Source organism: Stegodyphus dumicola, chromosome 6 (assembly GCF_044657685.1).
Source record: "Stegodyphus dumicola isolate Sdum_Otavi_A_Nest chromosome 6, ASM4465768v1".
Taxonomy (NCBI): domain Eukaryota; kingdom Metazoa; phylum Arthropoda; class Arachnida; order Araneae; family Eresidae; genus Stegodyphus; species Stegodyphus dumicola.
In genome coordinates, this window is record NC_140773.1 from 198136350 (window position 1) to 198163279 (window position 26930).

Sequence of the window (26930 nt, forward strand, 5' to 3'; positions counted from 1 at the left end):
AGTCTTCAGTAGTGAAGAAGTTGAGCAGTGGCGCCAACGATAGTCGTGGCGCCATCTATCGGCCGATGATGAAGTCTTCCTTGGATAAGCAATAATAGCAATTAGATGTCGTCAGGCTGGGCACATAACTTTTGCATATCTTTTCGCAATGGCATATTTTTTACACATTATCGTAAATGTGACACAGTATCGTAGTACCATCTTCTTTAATCACGTGAATGAAAACCAAGTCAGTGTGCAGAATATGTAGTCTTTTATTGTAAATTAAACTATCATACGTTTCTGTTCCTCAGTTTTAAAAAAAAATTGACTCCATTTTCTTTTATTTGCATAATATTTTAATTATTATCTTTTTTTTTTTTTTTTTTTTCAAAGGGAGTTATAATTTGCAGCTTTTGTCCCTGCCAATTCTCTAGAATGAACTTAAATTTATTTCACTAGAATTGGCAATATCATACTTTTGTTGATCTGTTGCAGCAGGTATACAGAAGAATTTAGTGTCAGTAGTGCAAAGCGAAGTTCTTGGAGTTAAGTTTATGTAATAAAATTAATTGTCAGTTTTGTTTTAAACTGAAATCTTTTAAATATGTTTCAGTTCAAGGAAATAATCTTAGTTTAATCTGGTATATTTTTCAGAAATTCTCTTTTGATTTAATAAATGTTATATAATTTATGAAATATGCTGTACTCAATTCCTGAATATTCTGTATGATCATATAATGAAATTTTCCGTAAGAGATTTATTTAAAAAATATTTTTATATTATTATAATTTTTTTTTTTCCCTAAGATTTGAATAACTTGGGATCATGTTTCAAGGAGGTATAACAGAACGAAGGAATAAATTTTACAGCAAAGAACAGTATAATTCTGATGAAAGAAGGAATAACTCATCACTCAACGCTCAGAATATGATTTTTCCATATATTGGACCCCCTGGTTCAGGACCCGGTTTATTAGGTAACCGACCTGGCGCCGGTAAAACAGAATATCTTATTGCTTTAGAACATGTAAGTAAGCCGAAAATATTTGTAAATGTTACTCATTTGAGTTAGAATTGGTATAAACAAATTATTGCACTTACATTTTATTATTAAGTTTTCCAATATTTTTAGTTTAATATGCTTTATAAATCATCTTGGTATAGGTAAAATAGAATATCTTATTGCTTTAAAACAGTGGTCTCAAAATCAAATTGCAGGCTAGCAGAATACATTATCTGAAAACAGCTGACGGACAGGAATGTTTTTAACTGAATGAAAAATTTTATTTACTGATTATTTATCAAAACATTCATAAATGATAACAATAACAATGCAAAGAAAAATTCAATTTTTTTTTTTTTTTTTTTTTTTTTTTTTTTTTTTTTTTTTATAATATAAAGGTAGGTTTGGTACTGCTTATTATCCTGTGGACCATTGGCAAAAATTTTGGCAGCATTTTGTAATCGGGAATCGTTACTGTGGAATTCTAAAGAACACAGTCATCCATAATTGACACTAAATTCTGCTACTTGGCCAGTCAGTGGGATAATACATGGGTACAGTTGGTTCTGTAAGAAATATCTCTTGGTTACACTTTGCAATGCAGATGTATGAACAGCTAAATATTAAAATTTCAGATATATTCATTTCAAATAAATCATATATTTTAAATAAACCTCTACTTACATTAAAAATTTCCCAAGTGGAGCAGAATTTGAGGATAAATAATAATAACCTATTCTCTTTCCTTTATTTATTAAATTTTTCTTTGATGAATACAGAAAAAATATATATTTTTTCTTATTAAAGAGATTAATCTTATTGCAAAAATTCATAACTGAAAGTATTTGTCTTTTAGCAAATAAAAATAAATGATAAGGAAATTTGTATCTTCAAATCTTTACTTAAACTTTATATCACAGTGTATTGTGATTAGCTCCGTTTGTAGATTTTCTGATGTGCTATGTTTCTTTTTGTAATGAAAGTAACGAAAAGTTCGACTCGAAATCCTTAAAATTTTTAACATTTTCTTTAAATTCTTAACTTTTGGGAAATGTATTCGCAATCTGTGTAAAATTCTTTCAAGGGCTGCATGTGGCCTGCCACTTTTAAGGCCACTGCTTTAGAACATTTAAATAAGCCACAAATGTTGACATGTGTAACATATTGCTGAAAGAATTTGTATCATTAGATTGTTACATTGGAGGACTTTTGTTAGTTTGATGTTTTTTTAATTCTTTTATTTACATTTGCATAAGAATGTTTACCTGCTTTAATTAGAAATAGAATAATTTAAATACAGTAACTATATAAATAAACTACATTTGGAATGTTGTTCTATGTGTACTTTTCTGTTCGCAACACTTCTCTAAAAAACTGCCAAAGTAATGTGATTTCAGTTAAAGTTAATATGAAGTTAAACTTAATAGGAAATAAGTTAATATGAAAGAAAACTACTAACTTTAATTTGACAATAGCCTTTTAATTCCTCATTTTAATTTGGCTATGTGTTCCGAAATCATAAGTGTGTCATTTGGGAAACTAATCCACATAATGTTATCATAGTAATCCCGCAATACACATATCTCATATCCAATTGAGGAGCCCAAAATTTAAACAGAGACCAACTGCATAAATATCCCATCTGCTGAATGTACACTTATTTTTCTACTCCTTGCTGCTGCTAGCACATGTCTGTTTGCTTCAGTGTATTGTCTGTTCTTTAAAGGTGTATGTAAAATTGTGGGGGTGCTTGTTGTATCCATAAATGATGTGTAATTGAAGATATGTATAAAAAATGTCCAGAAATAAATTATGTATTGAACTCGGCATGTTTGTCTACAAGCAGTTATGTAGCAGTCATGGTGGGATGGTGATAAGAGATGGCTGAAACACTGATTACGTAGTAGACTGAATTTGGGACAAACTTAACTAGCTTGACGACTGAACATATTTTGTTTCTGAACATAAATAGTTTGCCCACCAGCGGCCGAGCAGTAAAGTCGCTGAACACTGGTAGTTCGGTCCGAGGTTCGAATCCTGCAAACGGGCTGGCTGCATGGGCGTTTTCGTGGTTTTCCCCATGTGTAACGTGTATACGAGCCAGTTTCCCTTAGAAAGTCCTCCATGAAGGCATCCCTCTCTTTAGGCAGATAGCCCTCGAGGTTTGCCATAATCACACACACACATAAATAGTTTTTTAGAAGCTTATTCTTTAGAAATCACTGAGCAATGTGGGTGTAATCTGCAGCCTCCAATTTTATATAAAGCACATCACATTTTTAAAACAATAAATGAAAAATACGGAAGTACTGTCATTTAGAGACCGAGTTGACAAAAAATATCTCGCCAAAAATGTTTGGCGAGAAACTTTATCAATTTATATAACTTATATAATTAATCAGCACATATTTAAATCATCTGCTAGCAAGAATGCTAATGTTGAATAGAATTTTCAAACTGAGTGGCTAAAAATATTGACAAGATCACGCAACTGTCAGAAGCTCTCTCAACTAAAGATTAAAAAATACCTCAGCTTAAATATAGATAAAGCTCATTTTCATTCTAGGTAAGAATACGAAAAGAAATTATAGTAAAGATTTAGATCATAACTGGTTAATTAACATGATGCTTTAAAAATTGAATGACCTAGCTCTTATTTTAAGTGGTCTCTACTAGTGAACGATTATGGACTGCTGACAGAGTGTACGGAAACCAACCCAGACTTACGAGCTGGCCACATGGTTTTCTCCATCTAAACCACGAATATGAGCCACTTTTCCTTAGAAAAGTACTCTATGAATACATTGCTTCCCTGAAATAGGCATCCTCCTTGTGTTTTGCCATATTCAAATAACCAATTTATGTACCATTTCTAAACTACAAAAACCAGAAACTCATCAAAACCTAATGTAATTATCCATTTGGGAGGAGTATGATAGATACACTACCAATAGTTCAATAATGAAAAGTACAATATGATAGTGTATCTATCATACTGTACTTTTTGGCAGAGTAAAGATTTTGTACTGAATTAAATTAAGAGTGTTTGTTCATCTTCAAAAGTTCTCAACATTCAGTGAAATGAAATGTGGAATTACTACTGCACCTCAAAGCTAATTCACTTTCTAAAACACTTGTTCTTTAAATAATCAGGGATTTAAAGTTTAAGAGGTTTGGCAATACAGCGGGTCCAAGGTCGTCAATTTCTGTTTCATGCGCTTAAGTATGTGCACTAGAAATTTGAAATCCTTTTTTCTAAAATGCATTACATTCATCAATCAAAAACTTAAAATTATTATCTTCAATGGAATTTAATCAGGTCTGTTTTAAGTCAAATTATTATTAGCAAGCAAATTATTATTAGGTATACAGATGCTTCACTGGCCACTGTACTCTACTGACCTGTCACCAATCGAACACATGTGGAATGTGATTGGACGCCGTTTGCAGACTTTGCCCCTGCCTCGTTCAGAAGGCGAGCTGTGACAAATGGTTGAAAGGGAATGGAGAGCCATCCCTCAGGACACCATCCACACTATTATTGACTCTATGCCTAGACGTGTTTCTTCGTGCATCACTGTCCACGGTGGTCCTACATCCTACTGAGCCGATGCCGTTCTCACTCTGTATTCTGACTATCATTTTGAAAAAAGATCACTTATTGCTGCTTGCTCTCTCTGTCTTTTTTCCAAATTTCATCACTTTCTGACCACTCCTTCTTGGTGTTGCATTTTCAATGTCGAGTTGTGTATTTTGGGCAGTGGCAACACATTTCTTTTAAATTGCCGAGTTTATTGGCTAGATTCGAATATTATGTTTTGCTGACTAGCCATGCATTTGTTTTATATTGCAGATGGTTTTTCTTTAGATTATGGTAACTTGGCAATTTTTTGGCGAAAATTTGGCAACCAACTCTCCTACAGCAACCCTCTATTTTTTTTTTTTTCCTGCCACCATTTTGTCTTCACGAAGTAAAGACATGTTTCTTTTCTTTTTATCTACTGAACACTTCTTCCAACAATCTACTAGCCGAATTACACTTATGCTAGAAATTTTATCTAACAAAACTGCTTAATCATGACAAATATTCACTGCAAAATTGGGAAAAAGTGCACAATACCATACTCCTTACGCGTTTTTCAAAATAACACATACACATAAACCATGTACACGTCGACTTATTTTTACTTAAAAAAAACATCCCAGAATTGCACAAAAATGGCATTGTGCATACTCTTCACTATATCCATGTACACTGCTTTTTTCTCATAAATTAGAAAAATTTCACGAAAATACATGACAATTTTCTGAATCTTTAAACCCGGTAAAAAGAACATATATGAAATTACCTCATCGCGAAAAAGTATATACCCTTTCCAAATATGAACATTTCCACATATAAATTAAATAAAATATCCAAAAACTTTTACCTCTAAATCATCTATTATATTATAAACGTCACCAACGAATTCATACCGCAAGCATTACAAATACTTAGTGTCAAATATTTAAATTATTTCCATGCACGTTTACTTCAACTAAAACGTATACCAAATTCCTACAAACATAAAATTCACAAAATAACTATCATTTAATTAAAATATCACTAAACCATGTACACGTAGACTTATTTTTACTTAGGAAAAAAATCCCAGAATTGCACAAAAATGGCATTGCGCACACTCTTCACCATATCCATGTACACTGCTTATTTCTCATAAATTAGAAAAATTTCACGAAAACGCATGACAATTTTCTGAATCTTTAAACCCGTTAAAAAGAACATATATGAAATTACCTAATAACGAAAAGTATATACCCTTTCCAAATATGAGCATTTCCACGTATAAAATAAATAAAATATCCAAAAACTTTATATCTAAATTATCTATTATATTATAAACGTCACCAACGAATTCATAACGCAAACATTACAAATACTTAGTGTAAAATATTTAAATTATTTCCATGCATGTTTACTTCAACTAAAACGTATACCAAATTCCTACAAACATAAAATTCACAAAATAACTATCATTTAATTAAAATATAATTAAATTCAAAAACACTACTCAAAATATAAATAAGCACATACATTAAATTAATAAAAATTACCTTACAATCCTAATTACTTTAAACTAAATCATTGCTAATAACAATTTTCCCAATAATACCAAATTACTTTACTTCCACCTAAAATAATATCCTCAAATAATTAAAAATACTAACTTACCTAATCTTCTTCAGAATCTTGCTTACATGGTGGATACACTTTTATCACGGATTCAATAAAATTATTGAACGATTTTTTTCTGCGAATTTTTCCTCCACACTTCCTCCGCTAAATAAAAAGCAAAATTCTCTTTATCACATCTAGAATTCACTTTAGACAGTGCCATACAATCCCAAAATTATTCAACCCTACTTCACACAACACACAATGAAGCTTAATACAAAATAATATACAGCCACAGATATTTTTCCAAATTCCCCCCTTTTCCGATTAAAGAACCGTAATTCATCCATTAATATCACATGACACATCCAATGATCTCTCATTTCCCTCACACAAAATAATGCGTAATTGGAAGAGTACTGCTCACATTATTACCAAAGTCCCATGTAGTAACCTTTATTGCCTCCAAAATGTCGCCAAACTACCAGTTACCATATTCTAAAGTTCAGCCTTGCAGATTTCTAATTAATAACATAACATATTTATGTTTTGCCAAGTGCAACATATTGCTTTCAAAACGTTGAGTTTTTCATTCAAAAGTTCACCAAATTGCACAAAGCATTATGCAAATAAATAACAAATTGAAAATTCAAAATTTAGGCGTCAAAGTGCATATGCCTGGGATTGTGTACGTGCATTCAAACTATTGTTGCTCTGTGTAGTGCCATTTTTCCACAATGCGAGAAACATACATACATACATTTTTCACTGTTTAATAATAGAGATAAACTAATTAAATTTGAAATGTAAGTTAAGTATCTTATGTTTTGCTGAACTGAAAATCTGCTACGCAGGAGAGGATGTAGAAGATAAATTAAATATAATGTTTTGTGCAGAAGCTAATACTTGCTGAAACCTGCTTCCAGAATCCTATATTCTTTTCATTTGTCATCAGGATAGGATTCAAAATTTAAGCATCGAGGTGCATATGTCTGGTATTGTGTACATGTGTTCAAACTGTGGTAGCTCTAGGTAGTGCCATTTTTCTACAATGTGAGAAACATATATACATACAGATTTTTCACTATTTAATAATACAGATAACAAACTAATTAAATTTGAAATGTAATTTAAGTATCTTATATTTTGCTGAACAGCAACACTGAAAATCTAATCTATGCAGGAGAGCATGTAGAAGATAAATTAAATATAATGTTTTGTCCAGAAGCCAATACTTGCTGAAATCTACTTTTAGATTCTTATATTCTTTTCATCTGTTATCAGGATAGGATTTTATATGGAAATAATTCAGCAAACATGTTTAAATAATGCTTGACCTTTTTCAATCTCTTGAGCAATTTCAATAATGGATCAATCAACCAAAATTTTTGTTGACTTTTAAAACTTTGCTCCATATCAGATTCCCTACCAAACAAAAAAACTTGTTTTATTGCTTTCAAAGTGTTAAATAATTAGCCAAAACTCTTCTTTAGTTTCATATTCATAATATTGTATTTGAATTCCTATCTTCTTGTATGCATATTAAAGAAGATTATTTTCAGCTATTCTGAATGAGAATAAAAATGTTCCTCGCACCATTACTATACTGTTCATTAAATTTAAGCTGTTTTACTACTGTTGATTTCTTTAATGATGCTTTAGCTGGGTCATGAAAATATACAAAATCATTTGCATACTGATGCAAGATCCCCTATGAAATGCTGCTACTCAATGCAAAATGGTAATATAAAATTTTATATAAGTAAAAAAAAAAAAATTGATTAACAGATTAATAATAGCTTAAGAAAATTATTTTACTCAAACATGCTAATTGTTTTTCACATATATAAAATTAACATTGACTTTTCAGCATATATGCATTATTAAAATATTTAAATAATGTACAAAATATAATAAAAATTATGTACACACTTTTCAAATTTATACATGAATAGATTGGACATGTTCTGAAGATGTTTATTGTATAGACAGAAGGATTGCAGACAAACGTAGCCATAGATACAATATAATTTTATTACTGGATAAAGGAGTTCTTGAAAGACATAATCTGCTTCACATGTCATCATTATGGTGTTATCGTAGACAATGGATCATACAGAGAAGCAAGGTATTAATAAAAGACAAGCAAGCAGAAAAGTGACACATTCAGAAGAAAGCACGGAAGAGAGTCAAAAACATTTTGGTTTCAACTTAATCTTATTTAGGAATTGGTTAAAATGTATCTATCTGCTTTGCATCAATCTGAAAGATCATATTATCCATTATGCATCTGCCATGAATTTTGTCCTTTTTTTTAATTCTAAACTTTAAGTTATTAAAACAGCTTATTGATACACACACAACAATAGCCCAGATTGTGTTATTGCTGGGTCTGGGCATATATTTGGCTTCTCTTTCAGGGGTGTCAAAATGCAAGGCAGGTGAATAATGGAAAAGTACCAACCTTTCTAGTTGCACTACTAAATGACCAAATTACCTGTTTCATGGTAATCCTAAAGTTTTAGTGTACTTCAGCAACAACATTAAAAAGCATAAAAAATGCATTATAAAATAACATTAAGACTAAAAAATTTCATAAATTCAAAACCATTTTTGAAAGATACTAAATTATCATTCTCTCATAACTTCAATAATAATAGTTTTCACTTCTTTTTTAAACAGCAGAATTAAATAATTCGCCTTCTGAACAAGGCAGGGGCAAAGTCTGCAAACGGCGTCCAATCACATCCCACACGTGTTCGATTGGTGACAGGTCAGTAGAGTACGGTGGCCAGGGAAGCATCTGTATACCTTGTAGAGCATGTTGGCAGATGCAAGCACTGTGTGGTCGGGCGTTATCCTGCTGAAAAATTGCATGAGACAGCCCCTGAAGGTAGAGGATTGCCAACGGCCGCAGTACATTATCCAATTATCATTGGGCCATCCATCATAGTGCCCTCAATACGAACTAGAGGTGACCTGGAATCGTAGGCAATAGTGCCCCAAGCCATTATTGTCGTGCGTTGGGGCATTCCACAGTTACTGCCAGATTAGATCTGTCTCCACGTCGACGCCACACACGTATGCAGCGACTATCACTGGATAAACAAAAGCTCGACTCATCTGAGAACACGACGTTTCGCCATTCTGTCATTCACATCACTCTAGTCCGTTACCATTCTAAACGTTAGCGTCTATGCTGTGGGGTCAATGGCAATCTTCTTAACAGACACTGTGAGTGCAGGCCACGTTCAACCAATCAACGGAAAATGATTCTGGTCGACACGAGAACATCCAGAGTATCTTGCACATGCTGCAGAATCGCGGTACAGGGACTTGCAGGACCGCCACAGCTTGTCCGCGGATGCGTCGATCCACGCATGCTGACGTCACTCTGGCTGCACCTGCACCCCTCCTTCTTCTCACATTTCCTTGTTCCAACCATGTTCGCCATAGCCGATGCACCGTGCTCGCATGCATGTGGGTATCAGCTGTGATTTGATGTATGGACCAACCCGCTTTTCTCAGTCCAATCACCATATCCGTCATAAAATCATCTATCTGCTGGAAGTGCCTTCATTGACAGCTGCCTGGCATTCTCTCCTATTACACGTATCCTCCGAGACAAAAAACGACTTTCTTCGATAATTCGTCTGGCAGAAATAATGACACGAATATTGCCCATTCTGCACATTCCTTCCATTATATCTTACTTCACGTGCGTCGGAGAGCTGCGCATTTCACATCATTCGCATAACTCAGTGACGTGCGTCTACTGTAAAATTTGCATAAATTTCTGACCACTCCTTCTTGTTGCATTTTCAATGTCGAGCAGTGTAAAATATGTTTTCTTCCATGCTATTGTCAAAGCATAAATTATTTGATTTTTCTTTCATGTTAATTATCAAAGTGAGTAATTTAAATCCAATAAAAGCTTTATTTATATTAGTAATTAGTAGCTTGACCAATAAAAATCGCAATAACCAGATTAATTAAACTGGTTATATATATATATATATATATATACTGAAAAGTGATTACATTATGACCACCCTCTGTCTGTAACATTGGGCTTGCACAGGAACAAAACCACTGCTTGCACAGCTGATGTTGGATTATGCAAAACAGCTATGCATTGTCTTTCCAAACATAGTGCAGATAGCAACATAATGGGGAAAGCAGCTGATTTATCAGACTTTGATAAAGGTAAAATCGTTATGACTCAACGACCAGGAACATCAATATCAGAAACGGCACATTTAGTAGGCTGTTCATGTTCCAGTTGTTGTGAGCACATATTGAAAGTGGTGTATAGATGGTGAAATGAGAAGTCGCCGGCCAACAGTGTGTTATTGAGGGTGTATTGATTCCAAAGGAGAGCAGAGATTGCTACACATTGTTCGCCATCACTGAAGAGCTACAACAGCTGAAATCACCACCAGCTACAACAGTGGTGACCCAGACAGTGTTTCTCAAAACAGTGTGCAGTGTACATTGCTGTGTATAGGTCTATGCAACCAGAGGCCTAAGCATGTCCCTGCATTGATGCCACACCATCGCCAGCTGCATATGCAGTGGGCCAAGAGACATCGGAATTGGACCTAGAATGGAAGAAAGTTGCATGGTCCGACGAATCACGTTTTCTGGTCCGTCACATCGACAGGCGTATGATAATATGGCAATTTTCGAAAGAAACCCAGGCTCCTGGATGCAGTTGGATGGAGAAAAGCCGGTGGCGGGGGGGGGGGGGGTTATGGTGTGGGCAATGTTTTCATGAAGCACATTAGGACCCATTATCCCCGTAGAACAGTCCCTGACATCTGTGTACCACGTGAACATCATTGAAGACCATATTCACCCATTCATGACAACTGTATTTCTGGCAGGGGATGGTGTTTACCAACAGGATAATTCACCATGTCATAAGGTTCAGTTGGGTGGTCAGTTCAAATTGGGTGAATGAGTTGGCCCGTCCATTCGAGTGATATCTTCTGTTTGCAAGTATTCTGACACCTCATATGCTCAATGAGGCCAAGCATTGTCATCCATCAGGAAAAATTCTCAGCCAACAGCATCCCTAAACAGTCTAAATTGGGATTCCAATACCTGGTCCACATATCTCCGAGCTATTACAAAACATCCTTGAAACATATGCAGCTTGGTGCCGCCATTGGTCATGATTTGCCCCAAACCACGGTTGCAGAAATGAAATATTGCACGGACAAGGAAAGGCAGATTGTATGTTCCTTCCTCTCTCCAGATCAAAGCACATCTAGAATCACTGTTTAGACCACAAGTAGCACACAACATTGCAAACTGGTCCGAGAGGTTGCAAAGTGGTTGTGGTAACTTTTACGACGTCTTTACAACATTGCGACGATGAAAAATATTTTCCGTTGCATCTTGGCAATTTGATGACGTCGCTGAAATGTGACAATATGACTGCTTTTAGACCTGGTTGTTTTAGCAATTTTTTCATAATTCATCACCATTATTTTTAGAATGAAAAGAGACTAAATCTGCCCCTTCAAGAATCTGAAGTCCGCATAAGATTTACTTTGCAATGTTTCATTACTTTATTTCATATAAATATATTAATCTAAGGTAAATTCATCTAATGAAATATAAATTTAATATAAATGCTTTTCAATTATTAAATTTAATTTACCAATTAAATTTAATAATAAGAATACATGCTAAATTATTCTTTAAAATTTTGTAAAATAATTAATACTTGAAATATTTTTTTATAAATGTTATAGCAAAATATTTAAAAATGAAACTAATCTATAAAGTAAGTTATTAAGTTATGTGTTTTATATATTTTAAGAAATCATGTTTCCGAAATCAATGCAAATCACGTTAGCAATTACTTCACTACTGAAATATGACTTTATTTATTATTTTTGAAGAAAGGACGAAATTGTTTGAATTAATATGGTGACATAATATAAACCATTTTACCACATATAGTGCAAAAAGTACAATTTTTCGCAAAGATATGATTGTGCATGAAGATGTATGTATTCATGGATAAAAATGGGGTGATTTTAAGACTTCCGAGAAAACATCCAGTGTTAAAAGACGATGCATATCCATGCATATTTAAACACTTATCATGGAAAACAACAAAATTATGGATTTGATAAATTACTAATAAATGTTGGCATAAAAATTAGAGAAACTGTACATTGCTTTTCAACCGGTGACATTCCATGTACATTATTTACTTTACTAGATGCTTATATAAACGAACATCTCGAGGTTTTGCACGCTTTGGCTAGCTGCCAAATTCGATGTTCGAAGAATTTAGCTACGCAGTTAATTGAAAGCTAGACTTTGTAGCTAAGAGTGGTAAACGGAACGGAAAGATTCCATCAGTTATTTCTAGTAATTTGGTAAAGGTGCCATCTGTAAGGCATTTGAAAAGACTGACTTCATGTGTGAAATTGAATGAAGCAATGACTTATATAAATAATATTGCTTATATTAAATGTAAATGTAATGCATTGTCAATCAAAGAAAGCACTGTGAATCTTCTCATTGTTCTGTCCCTATCTACGTACTTCAACTGCCTTCAGCGAGTGAATTTGCGTTACTGTGAGTACCTGTTTGGAAGCCTCTGAATTGAGGAGAAATCATCGTGAGAAGCGGAATTTTTGCTTATTTTGTTTGTGAATATGTGCTCTACAAGAAGTCTATCCAAAATTTTGGAAACATGATTTAAAAAATATTGAATGCAACAAGCTACAATGCTAATCGTGAAATAGTATTCTGTTTTGGTGTTTTATGTGTTGCGGGTGATTAAAAAGTTATATTGTGGTTTGTGCCTCGGTTATAACATCCTAAGTGCTATATCGTATATCATGCATATTAATGGGTCATTGTGTTCATATTGAAAGGTTTTTTTCTCAGAATTAATTCTTATAAAACCAAAAATAACATACAACGGTTAGGCACTTTCTGGTTTTGCTGAAAATGCAATCAGTGCAGAAGTAACTACAATTCAAACTGTTATGAAATGTTCATTATTTTCAAAATACAAAGAAATTATTGGACTGGTACCAATACTTAATATGACTGCTGAAGATGAGTTAGATATATGTGACAGCAAGAAGCAATACATTAAAATTAATAATAATGCACATTCTGTACTATGTTGTCTTTTGTATGGTATGCAAAAAAGGTTAATGATTTTAAACAGTGTATGAAATGTATGATCGAAAAAACAGTGTTAAAGAAACATTAGCATTTCTAAAAAATATTGTAATCTATAATTATGTGATATTTAATTGTGTAACATTAAAAAACACTAAATATTTTTTATTGATTGCAAATTGCAGTTTTATTACTTTTCGTTTGGTATCTATTCTTTCGAACACTGTGTAATTCACATTTTTTTTTAAATATTGCTGTTATTGTAAGTTTATTATATTATCTCAATAAATGAATGTTGGAAATTAGGTTTTATTTTTTATTAAATTTAAGTATTTTCTATTGCCGTTATGTATGTTTATTAGTTTATCTCAATAAATGAATGTTGGAAATTAGGTTTTATTTTTTATTAAATTTAAGTACATTCTATTTCTTTGATGACTAGTGTAATAAATGCAGTTTATATTAAAAGCATATCACCAGATATCAATGTGTTGCCATTTGACAAAATATTGGATTTTTAATTTAAATTTAATTTATCCATTCTGATTAGCAAACAGTTGTTTGAAAGTAATAAATGTGGTTTATATTAATTTAAATCTTCATTTTACTCTTATTAATGTGTCTAAATGATATAAATTAAACACACTTTATATATGATATTTCCGAGTGATAATTTTTATAATCATTTACAGTTTTTTTTTAATTAATGAATTGCATTTATAATAACATATAAAACTGGCATAATTTTTTTAAATATTTAATATTTTACATTTTAAAATTATTTTATGTATACATATATATTTTTTATCAATTAAAATTTTTAATGGTAAACTCTTTTTAGAGGTGTTAAATTGTAACTGAAGTTTCTTTCTTTTTTATCTGCACTTTTAATGAAGTTGCGTAGTTTTTTAAGAAAACTGGTACAGGATACAGTAGATTTTCAATCTTAGCCTTTCATAAATAAAATGTAATTCTTTTATTTAATTTTCATCTAGTTAAGAATAAAATAAGATTGTATGTTTAGTTTTAATACCTATCTGAATAAAAATTAAGGTACTTTTCTGTTATCAGGAACAGAATCAGAAATGTATGTATGTATGCAACATATACATACATATAGTATATATGCATACATACATGCATTCGTATATTTCTGAATCTGATCACGATAACAGAAATGTACCAGAATTAATGCCATTGTTTTATGTGAACTAAAATAGTGATGGTGGTTTCTTTAAACACATCAAAATTAATGTCTTTTTTTTTTTTTTTTTTTTTTTTTTGTGTGTGTGTGTGTGTGGAAGACTAGGTGTTTTATATTTTTGCTTTGCAAGTACAAAGATATTTTTAAAAAAATTAACTGTATAATCTCTTGAAATAAAATATGACAATAGAAAATTAGAAGTCCCTTATTTTCATCACAATAAATGAAGGCATTGGTACTTTTCTGTTATCAGAAACAGGTTTAAAACTATGTTGTTTGTGCAGCATGCTAATTTAATATTTATGTAATGTATTATGTTGTTTTGCAATGTACTTTAATTTTATATTTATACTATTTGCATCTGTAGTTATCAATAAGCCAGTAACTGCATAAGTGGTCGGCTGGTAAAAGATAACCGAATTATCCTGATATTTTGGTCAATCTAAATGGGCTTGTGATGTCAGCTATTTTGAAAACCTGGAGACATAATGTATTTTTAAATTTAAATGTGTGAAATTATGTGTGTATATACGTAAAATTTCTCCCAAATTTAAGTCGTATTATTTTTCAGTATGCTGCTAGTTTAAAGCGTGCCTTAACTATTATAACTGAGTTGAAGAATCAAAAGAATAAAGACTTGGATGTTGAACTGGAGTGTGATTCCGTCTGCAGTATTGAAAGTGAACTTAAAAACAAGAGTGACGACAGTGCTTCCAGCCTATAACTGCAAGATAAACTATCCTTTAATTGACTTATTTGCATTTATGTTTTAAAAATTATATGATCAGTTATATCATAAAGTGATATTTACATTATCAAGACCATTTTCTGAAAGGAGATTTTAAGTAAGTGATACAGATTTTTGTAAGCTTTGTACAGTGCATTTATTTTAAGAGTAGGTAGTTTTATGAAAAAAGATTTTTATTAGGCTTTACATATTGTTGATTCTCAGAAGTCAAACAACAAAAATCAGCGTTACACGTACAAAATTTTCACAGGACTAGTTTCGATGGTTCGGTAAAACCATCGAAACTAGCCCTGTGAAAATTTTGTAGGTGTAACGCTGATTTTTGTTGTTTGACTTCTGAGTATTTATTCGGCGTGTTATTGTGTCTTAATTATATTGTTGATTATTAATAGATTATTGGTGATGGCTCTGTAACATGAATATAAGGCTGTTTTAATTGTTTTATAAATGTGGGAGGGGAAAATAACTGTTCATTAATGCTGTAAGTTTCTAAGGCATTTTATTACAGTTTTTAATATATGTGGATTTAAACTTTTTTTTTTGAAAAATTTTTTTATAAAGTAGAGACATTTTTTGTGAGGAGAAAGTATTAACTATTATCCAAACTGATTTAATATTGCAAGTCAATGAAGAATTTGTTTGAAATGCTATAAATGTAACAGTAAAAAATAGAATTTTATAAAAGATGTGATGTTTTTGGTTGGTCATTGTAATATTTACTGAACTAAACAAAAATGGATTTGTTCAGTGAAATAATATACAGTTTTACCAAAGTTATTGGAAATAAAATACAGTTTTACCCAAATTATTGGAAGATCTCAATTGTTGTTGGTCACACAATTTAAAAAAGGAAGAAATTCAAGGTCAAAAGGCTTGAAAATAGTTACTGAATGAACTAGAATTTAGTCCTAGTTCCAGCTAAATATGAAGCATGATCACTTGAAACTCGTTTAAATAGCTTTATACAGAAGGCTATATCAACAGATATGGTACTTGTAGAATTAAATAAAGCTGGCCATCTATGTACATTTCATATCCTCTTTCCATATGAGGCTGAGTTAGTATCATAAAAGTATTTGGTACTTTCTGATCATCCACAGCCTAGATTTGATAGAACTCCTATGTTTTGAGTTTACACGCAAGATTAGTGAACCCATATCATGCATGGAATTTATACATTTTATATCTAAACATTATCTACTGGCTGCTAAACATTATCTACTAAACATTATATCTAAACATTATCTACTATCTTATTATCTAGCTATCTAAACATTATCTACTGGCTACTAATAAGTGCAAATATTGGTTGTAAAAATTTTTCCTTTTCTCTTTTAATTTCATGCTTTTTTATTTTATTACTTCCTCCATATTGAATTATTATTTTATCTGTATCAAAATGATTGTTCCATTTTAAAAAACAGTGTTTTTCCCTGCTCTGTCACTAATTTGTATCAAGTATGATACAATTAAATGAATATAATAAGTATTTATTTAACTTTTATTTTATATATATACTAGCAGCTTCGCTGCCAGCCTTCGTCTGGCTTTTAAATGTACCGAAAAAATGGCTGAAGGGAACACCAAACGTTAAATTTAAAAACTGCACAGAATTTTACTCTGCAGAACAACTTCATAAAAAAAAGTTATTTCCGTTGAAGAAAAAAAAAATCATGCAAAATTTTTCAATACCTTACAAACAGTGAAATAAGCAAAAAATAACATGAAAGAAACTCAAAAAACAAAAAATTCCGTGCAGAATTTTACTCTGCAGAACAACTGTATAAAAAACATTAAAAAAATGTATTATATGTATAAAAAAATGGCAATGAAATCTCTTAAAAACAGTGACATAAGAAATACAATGAAAAATTATTGCCCATATTTCTAAAAGAATGAAACTATTAAAAATGATGCGATTTCATCAAAAATCTATCAACGACAATAAGAAAGAAAAATTGTTGCCTGTGATATCTTCATTCTGAAGTGTTGAGTCATTATTCACAGTAGTTGTCTTTTGATTACTTATTGAAAACAATAACAACATGATTGAAACAAATATGAAATATCATACGCAGCACAGTGCCGGATCTACACCTCTTACCATATCATCGTTCCTGTGTTCTAACTATATTTTCCCCTTGCCGCGGGAAAAGCGACATCAGTTTATCCTGATTTGTAAAGAGGCGAGATGTGAGAAGTGTACTTGAAGGCTTCATTTAAAAAAATTTTTTTTAATGCAAAATATTATCATTTTTCCAAAATTCTTTTTGTATAAGCAGTCGCAAGAATGAAAGTTTAACGTGTCCAAAAATCAAAGAAAAATAAACTGTACATTTTTAAACATAAACGTTTTTAGAAAAAATCTCGTTGAAAAGGTGTTAAGCTCACTTTGTTAAATAAATTTGTATTTAATTGATTTACTGAAAGACGAAATTTATTTTAAGTTCGTAAAATAGCTAAGTGCCTACGTTTCATGACGATGTGAAAATGGAGTGCGTAGAGTAAAATCTCGCTTTCCTATAGCCCATTATGTCTGAAAATGACACGATTTCGTCACAAAACATAAAATTAAAAAAATTCTAAATCGAATTCCGAAAAAATCGCTTCGAGGTGCACTGGCTGTTGTCTAGATGCACCTGTGTACCAAATTTCATAGCCATGTGTTTATTAGCTCACACGCAGCGTGAACGAAAGACACACACACACACACACAGACAGACTCTTTGTTTTATTATATGTAGAGATTAATTTTTATTTTGTATATATAACATGCAATTTAATTTTTTTAATTATTCATTGCTTCATGGACTGTATTAATGAGTTTTATGGTGTAAATAATGAATTTCAGGAGCCTGTTTTGAGATCAAAACATTGTCTTTTTCATTTTTTCTTATTTTATTATTCAGATTGAACAGTGTATGTTTATTTTATTCTCTGCCTTCTTGGCAGTGGCTTTCCAACTGTAGCAACAATGCAGCATAATGAAGTATGTTTGCAAAGTGGAACTATCCTAAACTTTTCTCAAATCCCTTCATGTACTTCGTGTCAATGCCTCTTTATTTCTGCCTCAACAGTAGTGGATTTTTCTGTATCGTAGCAGCATTTGGCTCATTGCAATATCCTAGAAACAGTTTGGTTGATTTTTACTGATAGCCACTGTAATACATGCTTAGGTCTTTCATTTTAAAAGTTTCTCAATAGCTCCTGCAAAATCGCATTACTCTTTTCAAGCTTTTTCAAGCTTCAAAATTGCATTTCTTCATAGCTCTATAAAAAATAATTAAAATAAATCAACATATGTATAGTATTAAAATTCTTTTTTTAAAAATAGAAAGTAACTATTCAAAACAAACATTTTTTGCACTTCAGGCTATCAGTGCAGCTAATATACATAAATTGAAAATATTAATAATTCAAGTGAATTATTTAATTGTTACTTGTTAAACATGGGAACAGAAAATGAATAAATGATAGCATCTGAAAATTATACCTCTACATGGCTATCTGTGTTGTCTAAATTTGGAGTCAGTCCTGATAGCTGTATCTATTTCCACAATATAACATGCCCTTTCTGGAGCATCTGGTCAGCCATTGTTTCTTCCCCCAAAAAGGAGTTTTATGTCATACCACCGCATACAGTCCCGCACCAAGCCTAATTGGCGCCGTCGTGCAAAAGTCTAGCAAGCGCCTTTATGTAGTGACGATGTTAAAGGGACATCGCTTATGGTTAACATTAAAAATGAAGCATTATTAACATAATAATATGAAAAACAAAAAAATACACTTTATTTTTACTTCCTTGTACGAAGTAAAAAGGAAGTATTGTAATCGCGAAAAGTTTCAGCCAGCATATCCATTTTGACCGCTATCGAATGCAATTTAATGATGTTTTTGCGTGATATCTGTACATAAGGACAGAATAAAAGACTTGTTTCCCCCAAAAAAATTATAAAACTGCTTTAAAATTAATTCTGAAGAGAATTTTTCGTGATGTCTGTACGAACGTATGTACGTACGTGCGTATGTATCTCGCATAACTCGAAAACGAGTAGCCCTAGAACGTTGAAATTTTGTATATAGGACTGCTATAACATGTAGATGTGCACCTCGTCTTTTGGTTGCAATCGGCCGCACCAAATATATATAAATACTATATTTATATATATATTCACTCTGTTACTCGGCACAGTGATCTCAGTTTCTTTACTCTTATATGTTTGTAAATGGTACATTTTTTGCTTTAAAAATGATTGAATTATGTTGTTCTTATCTTCCGGTTAAAGTTTTTATGCCTTTCGTAATTCTGGAAGCAATATTTGTACAATTATCAACAATTTAAAAGCTGTTTAAGTGCGGTTAAATTTTAAATAACATGGCAGACATATTTGTTTACATTTGAAACAGCAGAATTGTAGATTTGTTGCCAATCTAGAGAGACTAAGCTTTGCAACAACAAAAATGATGCCTTCATTTATTATTGCGAATTAAATCATGCTGAATCCTTTCTGGAATTTTTTCGAGGAAGATTTACTTCGTAATTTTTAATACAGATATTTTGAGTTTTTATGTGTTTTTGCCTTGTTGCGAAGTGAGAACTGAATTAATTGAATGAGAAATATTAAATCGTCTGTGAAAAACTGTTTCTTTTCTGTTTTGTTTGCTTAATTTCTTTCATGCATCGTTCTAGCTTTATTATAGTATTTGAATAGAACATGTGGCAATGATAAGATAATTCTTCAAATGATATAAATTTTGTGCATTCAGAGTGTCGTTATAGTAAACAAATATAGTGAATTTTAAAGAGTGCATTTATTCTATTGTGGTTTATGCGCTGTTGACGAAGTAGATTTAATTCAATCCAATCAATTTAAATGAAATTCAAGAAAAAAATGCGTATAATTTAACATTCCGTACAAGGAAGTCATGTGGTATACACATCAGATTTTTTGTCTAAATATGCAAACATTTTGTACTTTGTTAAAAACCACACTCAAACATATTTATTGAAGAATTATACGTAAATTTGTGTTCTAAAAAGCCACCAAACCAGTATAGTGGTTAGCGTTGCTGACTGAGGTGCTGAAGGGCTCGGGTTCGTGTTCCATAAAAGACGTGTTTGTAAATGTTTGTTTGTATGTTTGTAAATATGTCCGTGCAGTATGGGGACACTCTAAATATGCAAAGCAAAAGTCCTCTCCAAAGGTTGGTGTTAGGGGAAGATGGGTGGAAGATGTTCGGAAACGTTCCCCAGAGTGCTCTCGATTAAAATTGGGGGTGAAACTGAGCTAAATCGCACTGTCAACTGTAAGGTGCTCAAGGCTGTTGGCAATGACAGGGGTATCTTGCACTTCTTGCCACGAGGAATTTCGTGGGCTTGGGCTGACTATAGGTCAGACAAGTGAGCATTAGTCAACAACAACAACATGTTATAAAAAAGTAACCCTGCAAGCGAAGTGAAATAATACTACAAGCATTAGATATCAAATATATTGTTGAGCACTATTTATTATTTAAAAATGAAAAACAAATTAACATAAGTATCTAAAAATTTGCACTGAATAAATTGTTGTTCACAGCGTAGTTTATGAACAAGGTTCAAACTGTGATTGCAACAAGGCACAAAAAGTGCTCTAGGAGTTGTTGTCCAGGAATATATCCAAAATTCTTTTCTGCATACCGCTATGTTGTTGACAACGATATAGCTCAGAGTTTCAACCAGTGATGCTTTTGATTCCTGCAAAAGTTTGCAAAACTGCAGTTCAAGCATAAGATCTATACTATTTATATCACTTTGATGTTTATCAGTTAATGCTTTTTGCAGTTTTTGACATAAGTTGAGCTGATCTTCTAAATATTATGTGAACGAAAATATATGATGCCGATGCATATGTAAGGTTACGGGGGTTGCTGTAAACACGTTCGACAAATTGCTTAGTCCTTATTTAGTGTCTATTGTTGCAATCGTAGTAATTTGTGCAACATTTGACTTTCTTGTGATTTTTTTTTTTTTTTTTGTTTTGTTTTGTTATTGCATTTTTACATCAAAAAGGTAAGTACAATTTCATTTTATGTTAAACTTAGGTTAGCTTTTTAATTCAGAAAAGCGATTATGAGCATAATTACTCGAAAAATGTTTTTCTCTACATTGTAGGATTCCCCACTGTGTCCTTCTAAGTTACAGATGAATGTGAAGAATCTTAAGAACTAGTAAGCGAATAATCGTTGAGTTCGTAAGGTAGAAAACAACAAGTGAGAAGGGTGAAATAACCCTTTATTATTCCAACTGAAGTTTAACAAAACTTTGCCTTGGAGTTGTTCAATAAAGCCGACACTCGGCCTTCAGCTTAGGAAACTAAAAATTAAACTTAACTAATCTTAACTAAAGAGATATAGGCAAAGCTATCAAAATTCTAACAGAATTGGCCCCTTAACGCCAATTGACTCCGAAGCTATCAAGGGCCTAAAGTACAGCGACCGTAATAATAGCTTACGAGAGAGTAGCCTAAAAAGGCGGACGCGTGCTAGCCAGAATATCTGGTATCTCTCTCTCTAAGACAGTAGAACTTCTTGGTTAAATACCACTCCTCCTCATTAGCATTCAGATGTGATTCTAAATTCTTGCCGGAAGAGGTATGTTCAAATTAAGAAGCGATAGGCAAGGAAGTTTAACTCAAAATTTAACTGTTAATAAAATTAACATAATCCTTACAACATGAACCATTTGTTTATTAAATTAAAAATTATTATCTTTCGATAAGAAAGAATTGACATATTTACGGAGTACCACTGAATTTAAAATATACCTATTTGAGATTTGAAGTGAAGTAAAACTATGCAAGGTATTCTGAAATCAAAAATTGGCCGTTTTCCGATTTTTAGGTATACGGAAAACTGAAAGAAAATTTTTCGTTATTTTTATTACGTCTTAAATACATACTTTAAATTTGATTTATTTACTCAAATAAACAAAAGAGTACCACCATTTCCTTGAATTATTTGGTATTAATGTAATATCTCATATATTTTCCAAGCAATGGTTTAAGACATTGGTTCTCAACCTTTTAACTAACGGGTACCATACAAATTCAGAAGTCAAACAACAAAAATCAGTGTTATATTTTCAAATTTTCACAAGACTAGTTTTGATGGTTTTACCGAACCACCATCCTCAGCTGCAATTCAGTACACTTTTGAACTTGAGACTTGCAATTCTCTTCCGTTTCTCAACATTCTGGTCACACGCAACACATCCAACTTCAGTACTGCGGTTTACCGTAAACCTTCATCGTCATGTCATCATTAAATCATGTCATCTGACTAAACAAAAGTTAGCTTCATTTTATTCCTATGTTTTCCATGCTCTTCAAGTTTGCTCCTCCAAACTATCCCTTGATGAAGAACTAACTTATTTAAAAGCAATAGCTATTGATAGGGGCTTTTCACCCAACATTATAAATCAAGCAGTTAAAAAATTCTCATCTCAACACACTAAAAAGCACACTCTTGTTTTAAAAGATCATAAAAATTCTGTTGTCATTCACTTCTTTCCATCAGTTAGCTATAAAGTTCCACATATTTTGCAGAAATTTAACTTTTGGGTCATTTATTCTCCCATCAATAAAATTACGAGTTTCATACTCAAGGACCCCATTCCAGATATGAATTCCTGGGTTATTTATAGGATTCCTTGCCAGTGTGGTTTAATTTACATTGGCCAAACTAAGAGAGCCTTAAAATTTCACATCAAAGAACATGAGGCATATGTTAGAAAAAAGGAAACACAGAAGTCTTCTGTTGCCCAACATTGTTGGTTCGCAAATCACACTTTCAATTTTTCTACTGCCAAAATTATTCAAAAAAACATCTTCCATTGGAGAACTGGATTTTCTAGAGGCATTTCACATTAAAAAAATCTTTCTGTTCTAGTTAACGATCCTAATTCCAATCCATCTTTGCCTTCGGCCTTTAAAGAAATTACGTTTTAGTTCTGCTTTCATCAACACATGGCGCCTTTAGCTTATTTTCTGTACAAGAGAATCCACACGCATAGATAGCATTTTCTGCCATACTAGCATATATTTGTAAATTATATCTGATCATTATATCCTATCTCGTTCATTTGCGCTTTTTGCAGCTGAGGATGGTGGTTCGGTAAAACCATCAAAACTAGTCCTGTGAAAATTTGAAAATATAACGCTGATTTTTGTTGTTTGACTTCTGAATTAGTATTTGTTCGGCATGTTATTGTGTCTTAATTAACGGGTACCATCTAAACAAAAATTTAAAACCTTTAGTACCACCAATACAAAGTACTACTACCACCACCACCAATCTTGAACAAACTGAAATCGCATAGACTTATGAGTGTTACAGAATGCTTGAGTACTTCTTGCAAAATTGCTCAAAAATTACACTAATTCAAGCAGAGTTTTTTTTTTTTTTTTGTTTTGTTTTTTTTTTGTTTTTTTTTGTTTTTGCATTAGCTTTTAAACTGCCAAGCCGTAGTGCAAATGAAAGTTACTAGTTACATTTGTTATTATTGTATTCACTTGGTGTTCTTGGAATCTAAACTAAAAGTGGGAAAAAGACTATAAAAAGCATTACACATTAAATAAAATAAGCTGGATCATATAGTTTACTGGCACATATTTAAAGCATTGGCTAAAAAAAATGCTAAAGCCTGAATATAATTTTTAAACAGAGTTGGTTTATAAACACCAATAGCAAAATGTGACTGTGAGAAGCTCTCTCTATTAAACATTCAAAACCCTCAGCTTAAATACATACAAATCTAAGTATGTCACAGAAAACAAGCTGTTTCAAAAGTGAGTATGTACCAAATAAAAAAAGAGGGTGATTGCGGATATATCTGCAGAATGCCATAAGAAAATCATTAATGCATTAAGGTTTTTTGTAGGCTATAAGCCATTAAGAAGAAAACATTTTTGGCATGAAGAAAAAAAATTATTTTTTTGATTTAATTATTTATTTGCATAAAATTTAATCTTTTTATGTTATGCTATTTGATTTTTGCATTTTAAAATATGAAAAATTTGAACTTAATTGGAATATGGATAATATTTGAGCAAACTAAATGTAGGATGACAAAACTATGTGAAGCAATGGCACAGTGATAAAACTGTGAAAAATCATTTTTATGCTTATTATTCTAAATTAAAATGTAAATCAAGGCATGTAGTGCTGAAACTTTAATACATTACAGTTCAAGGACAGTGTCATGTCAATGTTACTTTAATTAAAAAATAAAAAAAACAGGAACTTGTGTAAAATGCAAATTAATCATTACCATATTATATTTTATTACTGTAGTATTTGTTTCAAGAGTCAACATCAGATTGTCTTTAAAAAGATAGAGTTAATTCTTAAAAAGAATGATATTCCTTAAAATTAGTTGCTAGGGTACTTTTCCATTATGCACCTACCAAGCATTTTGGCAGGTTTTGTAAGCAATTTCTAGTTGTAAGAATAGTTTCTAGATGGCAACATATTTATTTCATACACAGCACTTACATGCTATTTATTTAATAACATTATTACAATAGCATTTATTATTATAAATAATTTATTTCATTCTTAGTTACTGAAACAACATAACCCGAAATGAATGGGAACACTAGATGAGATGTGTAAATTTACAAATATATGCTAGTATGGCAGAAAATGCTATCTATGTGTGTGGCTTCTCTTGTACAATGCCAGAAAGCATGGCAGGTTCATAAAAAATTATTAAATAGGAAAATTACCAAAAGTAAACTTTGGGATGGAGTTTGGCAGCATATTACAGTTTCAAAAAATGCAAGTCATTGCATCACTAGTATAATTAAATAAGCATTTATACATTATTAATCATCAATCTGCAATGTCTTTGCACATAATTTTTCACATTTCATAGCCTATTTCTAAATGTGGAGAATCATTTGCGTTTTTTGGGGGGGTATGCTTACTTGTTGATGGGATTTATACTATTCTAATTAATGTAAATAATTTTAATTAAAACCATTTCCTCAATGTTTCACAAAATTTCGATCTACACTAAAGTAAGATCATCCTCCTTTTTTTTTTTTTTTTTTTTTTTTTTTTTAACTTAGTGATTGCTTATTAGTTATTCATAAATATGTTTACATGAAAACAAGCTTTTGCTGCAGTTGATTTACATTAAAAATGCAAACTGAAGATTTTATTAATTCTCAAACTGATATTTTTTTATTATTATTCAGTGCAATATATGTACTTGTGACAAAAAAATACAGTTGTTTCGATCCTTTCTTCACTGAATTCTATGCACTGTACTTTTGTATTTATTATCAGTGTATTTATTTACTGAACCCTGTGCATCAATGCTCTGATTGTAATGTGAAATATACACTATGTATATCAAGCATCCTTTTAGACTAAGATGACTTTTAGAGTTTTGTTAAATTCTGGCTACATTTCTCAAGTATTTTTTTTTTTTTATGTTGAATAACATTAAGTTTTTTAATTAACGAGAAATGAAATAAAATAATTATGTTTTGACATTGACAAGTTTACTAATAACTTTATAAAAAGAAATAAAATAAATCAATTACTTTCTTTTGGATACTGAGAAGTTATAGTTAACTTTATTTCATACATATATTCTGTTTGCCTTAGAGCCACATGTGGCTCATAAGTTGTGCTATAGCCACCCCTGCTATATTCGTGATTATACATATGTACTAAAACTGTATATGTGTGTACATTTATTATTGTGTATTTACTTTCTTAGACGGGATCATCTAACGGCTTGGGGAAATTGCATTTTTAAATTATGTAAACTGCAAACTAGCTTTGCATTGCCAAATATTGCTATTGTTGTGTATTTTTTATTTCTTTATTTACAACATTTTAGCTACTACTCTTTTTTAATCTTTTTGTTAAATTCATGAATGTTTTGTGAAACTTTCATGAATTTTTATTTGAACAGATTCATGTAGATATATTTATCAAAAATATCTTGTTCAAAAAGTGGCAGAAGTGGGTTATAAGAAAAATCCTGTTTCTTAATATAAAAAAAGTAAAATTTAAATTTTTGTATGCTTGACAGTTTTTTTTTTTTTTTTTTGTTATTACCAATTTCCTGAATGTTAAAATGCTTTATCGGGCGAGAGATCTGTTGCAATTTTGCACTTGCTGTGTTTTTTTTAAATTATTATTTTTGCTATCTGAATTTTTTTAATGGTTTAAATATTATCCATAGGAACTGGAAGTTATGAAAATTAATAGAAATAACTGCAAAGGACAGTTAATAAATGTTATATAAATATAAGTTATTCATGAGCAGATGTAAAAATTTCTGAAAGGGTTAAAAATTCAGTTTTTATTTATTTGCCATATTCTTGCAAATTAGTTTAAATTAATTAAATTTCTTTTCAGGAAATTCACTTTGTGAAAAGCACTGAGCAGTGGCTGAATGGGGGGGAAGAGAATCTATATCAATCATGTTTATTGTTGTTCCAATTTATTAACGTTTATCATAAACTATAGTTTCATACAACTGTATTTTAAACCTTTTGCTGTTTATATTTCTCAAATAGTTTATACTGTAAATTATTTCTGATATGTTTAAGATGTAACATGTTATGTAGATAAAACATAGTTTATTATTTACTGAAAA

At 31.4% G+C, this 26930-nt stretch overlaps 1 protein-coding gene across 4 annotated transcripts; it reads left to right on the top strand.

Annotated features, from left to right (window-relative positions):
- Positions 1-77: 77 nt before the first annotated feature.
- Positions 78-26930, top strand: LOC118186104 (uncharacterized). Of its 4 annotated transcripts, XR_015041802.1 has the most exons (5): positions 454-623; positions 790-1009; positions 15095-15368; positions 21426-21481; positions 26690-26930. XR_015041802.1 is itself a non-coding variant. In XM_035356127.2 (3 exons), the coding sequence occupies exons 2-3, from the start codon at positions 809-811 to the stop codon at positions 15245-15247; spliced, it is 354 nt and encodes a 117-aa protein (XP_035212018.2). In that variant the 5' UTR covers positions 78-229; positions 790-808; the 3' UTR covers positions 15248-16077. The 4 variants fall into 4 exon arrangements, 2 of the variants coding, with proteins under 2 accessions (XP_035212018.2, XP_035212019.1); XR_015041801.1 differs by lacking the exon at positions 21426-21481; XM_035356127.2 differs by lacking the exons at positions 454-623; positions 21426-21481; positions 26690-26930 and adding an exon at positions 78-229 and having other exon boundaries at positions 15095-16077.

Bases quoted from the DNA above. Each gene is read 5' to 3' on its own strand.
- LOC118186104 (XM_035356127.2), top strand. From the start codon at position 809: ATGTTTCAAGGAGGTATAACAGAACGAAGGAATAAATTTTACAGCAAA. The intron at 1,010-15,094 runs GTAAGTAAGCCG...ATTATTTTTCAG, and splicing joins ATCTTATTGCTTTAGAACAT to TATGCTGCTAGTTTAAAGCG.